The 3,002-nt window shown below is 48.8% G+C and overlaps 1 protein-coding gene across 1 annotated transcript; it reads left to right on the forward strand.

Moving 5' to 3' along the window:
* Positions 1–856: 856 nt before the first annotated feature.
* TAL2 (TAL bHLH transcription factor 2) lies at positions 857–1,284 on the forward strand. The gene has a single exon (XM_026061122.1). It carries the CDS (start codon positions 857–859, stop codon positions 1,208–1,210), a length of 354 nt encoding a protein of 117 aa, XP_025916907.1. The 3' UTR covers positions 1,211–1,284.
* The last annotated feature ends 1,718 nt before the right edge of the window (positions 1,285–3,002 follow it).

Here is a 3,002-nt window from a genome sequence, read left to right on the forward strand (position 1 = left end):
CCAAGGAAAATCTACAAGGGCGTTTTGGCTCCGACGCCTGCACATTTCGTAGGGGTCGCACTTTCCCTCTGTGGCCTGCGAGGCACTGCCCAGCAGCACTCGTGGCATTTGTGGCTTAGTCTTGGCAGCTCTTAGAAGCCGAAATAGAACAAGCCTGAATGGATCAAACTGAAGAGCCGCTGACACCAGCCTGGAGCAATCAGCAYGGGCTGGGCAAGGAACCAGACCATTGCTTCCCTAGAGGAGCCTCCTGAAACAGTCATAATCATGTATATCCACAGAGTGTCAGCTCTCTGCTCGCTGAGGACCTGTGCTGAAGGTCCAGCTGAGTCTGGCTTAGCTCCAGCTATGAGTCATGGAGCTGCTGTGAGCAGCCTCCAAGAAGGTCTGAACTAGGGCTTGGGAAGCACTGATGCACCCTGCTCTGGGTCTTCCTTCCTCCACAAAAAGTGCCCAGGTGTCCCTCACACAGCCTGGGGGGACTAATGCAGAGGGCARTGGGACTCCTGCCGCAGGGGAAGCCTCAGGAGGCTGGGGAGCAGCACTGAAGGGTTGCATGGGAAAATCAAATTCCATTTACTCCTTTGGGAACAGATTATTGGATGCTGGTGCCTGMTTGCAGCTGTTATGTCTATGACCACTGCTGGGATGGGGACATAACTTTTAGGGATTAGGGTGAATCTGTGCAGGAAAAGGACATCAGCCATAGCAGACAAACATTAGAAATTTTTAGCACCACCACCATGTGCTCTCAGCTGGCCCAAAAGCTGCAGTGCTTCCACACCCACAACCTGCAGGAAAGGCTTGCATATCTGGCACCTGCTCACCATTTCCTTTGCTTTGCAGCACTTTGAGGATGACAAGGAAGATTTTCACCAACACCAGGGAGCGATGGAGGCAGCAAAATGTCAACAGCGCTTTTGCCAAGCTGAGAAAACTCATTCCCACCCACCCTCCAGACAAAAAGCTGAGCAAGAATGAGACGCTCCGGTTAGCTATGAGATACATCAACTTCCTTGTCAAGGTGCTGGGGGAGCCAGGCCTGCAGCAGGCAGGGGTGGCAGCACGGGGCAGCATCCTGGGGTTTTTCCAGCAAGCCCCACACTTACAAAGCGTGGAGGAACTGACTCTGATTGAAAACTGTGGGGTCCCGTCTCCTGGCATGAGCAGCAACATTGCAGAATGTTGGTCAGAGGTGTCGTCTCCTTAGCAGACAACAAGAGATGCAGTYTGGGTGTTAGTCTGATAGTCCCCCTCTTTTTGCAGAATCTGTGGATTGCTCCCATGTATACAATGACTATCTATTTATTTTTAATTTTTTTGATATGTATTTTTATTTAATAGGAAAGGAATTCCTTGGTGAGCCAACAGCTTGGATGGTCAGGTAGGGACCTCTCAGCCCCTGGAACCTGGAAGGATTCACCTGTCATTGCACAGAGTCCAAGCCTCTGCCCTGATCTCCTCAACAAATCAGGCCATAGAAATTCATCCAGTGATTCTGGCAGGAAAAGAGATTATTTTCCTGTGCCATGTTGCAGAAACTCTACTGAGCTTAAGAGGTGATGATTGCGCCACAGAATTATCCGTGAAAGACACCCGACTGTAGYGAAAGATTCTGAGGAACATGTAATATGCCACAGTCCTCTTTCAGCAGTTCTAGTATCTAATCGCACTCACTGTTCATCCTATGAATCTTATTTCTATCATAAACTTTTTTGAAAATCCAATTACCAGCCCTTGAACCTTGCTATGCCTTTGCCCATCAGACTGAAGGGATCCCTAATGTCAGAGCAAAATAGTATTAAACAAAATTAAGCAAGTTGTTAAAGCGAAAATGCTGATTTAAAATAAAAGAAGACATGGCCATGGGTGAGTTTCAGTGGGTTCAGAAGGAAGAGAGCCATCAGTAAACCTTGCCTCTAGCAGTGAGAGTGAATGCATGAAGGAACCTGGTCTTCTACACCCCAACTAGCTTCGAAGCCTATCAAAATGGCTGCTGACTAAATTTCTTTATTCTTGAATAGTTGTAGCAATGAGGGAGGTCTCATTCTGGGAGGGAGGTCCCAGGAGAAATGCCTCAGTGATCCACCGCTTTCGTGGAAATGTCGGTGAGTAGTGCCCCTTCCTGTGCCAGGCAGGGTGGGACATGCAGCCCACCTGCAGGCTATTTTCCGTAGCTGAATACATGTACATTTTACTGAAACTCAGTGGTTCCTTAGGAAACACTGCTCCACACCAGACCTTCATGAGAGCAGAAGCAGTCGGAGCGCATCTGGGCCCAGGAGAGGTTCTAGACGTGTGCTGCCCGGTGCACTCTGGTGCCACTTTGGCTCCAGCTGTGTAAGAGGATTCTCGGGCGTTCGTTCAGCTCCTGACCAAACCAGCCCTGTTTTTGCAGTTGGTGGAGGCAGCCCTCAGGCTGCACAGATCCTTGCTGTCACCTCTGAGACCCTGGGGCTGTGACATAGGGCTGCGAGATGTTGGGTTGACGACTGTCTGCAGAGCAGGGGGATGCTGCCTGCGCAACCAGCCAGCTGCTTTTAAGCTCACTGCTTTTTCCCATCGCAGCCAAGGTGGAACTTTGGACACCACCCAAAATGGGCTGATCAAGCATGGAAAAGAAATCAGTGTGAACATCTTCCATTGGATTTAGGGGGTCAGGCCCATTTAGCAGCAGTCCCTGTGTGAAYGGCTGTAGGGAAGGACAACCACCGTGTTGCAGGTATTTAGATAATAATCAGAATGAGAGAGGTTTCCTGATGGCGACTATTGGGGTCTGTTGCACACAAATCAATTTAATTTCCTGACTGAATTATATCCTGTGTGTGTCAGCAAAATTAGGATGGCTCATCAATGTTATAAAACTACCTAGAGCAACAGAAAAGATGCCAAGGGGTTTAAGTAGGACTCATTCCTGGTCAGATCCTGTTCGCACTGACATAGGGCCTGTTTATTTCAATGYGGACCAAGGTATATATTTCAATGTTTAAAAAAGAAAATTG

This window comes from Apteryx rowi, unplaced genomic scaffold, assembly GCF_003343035.1.
Source record: "Apteryx rowi isolate R43461 unplaced genomic scaffold, aptRow1 scaffold_176, whole genome shotgun sequence".
NCBI lineage: Eukaryota > Metazoa > Chordata > Aves > Apterygiformes > Apterygidae > Apteryx > Apteryx rowi.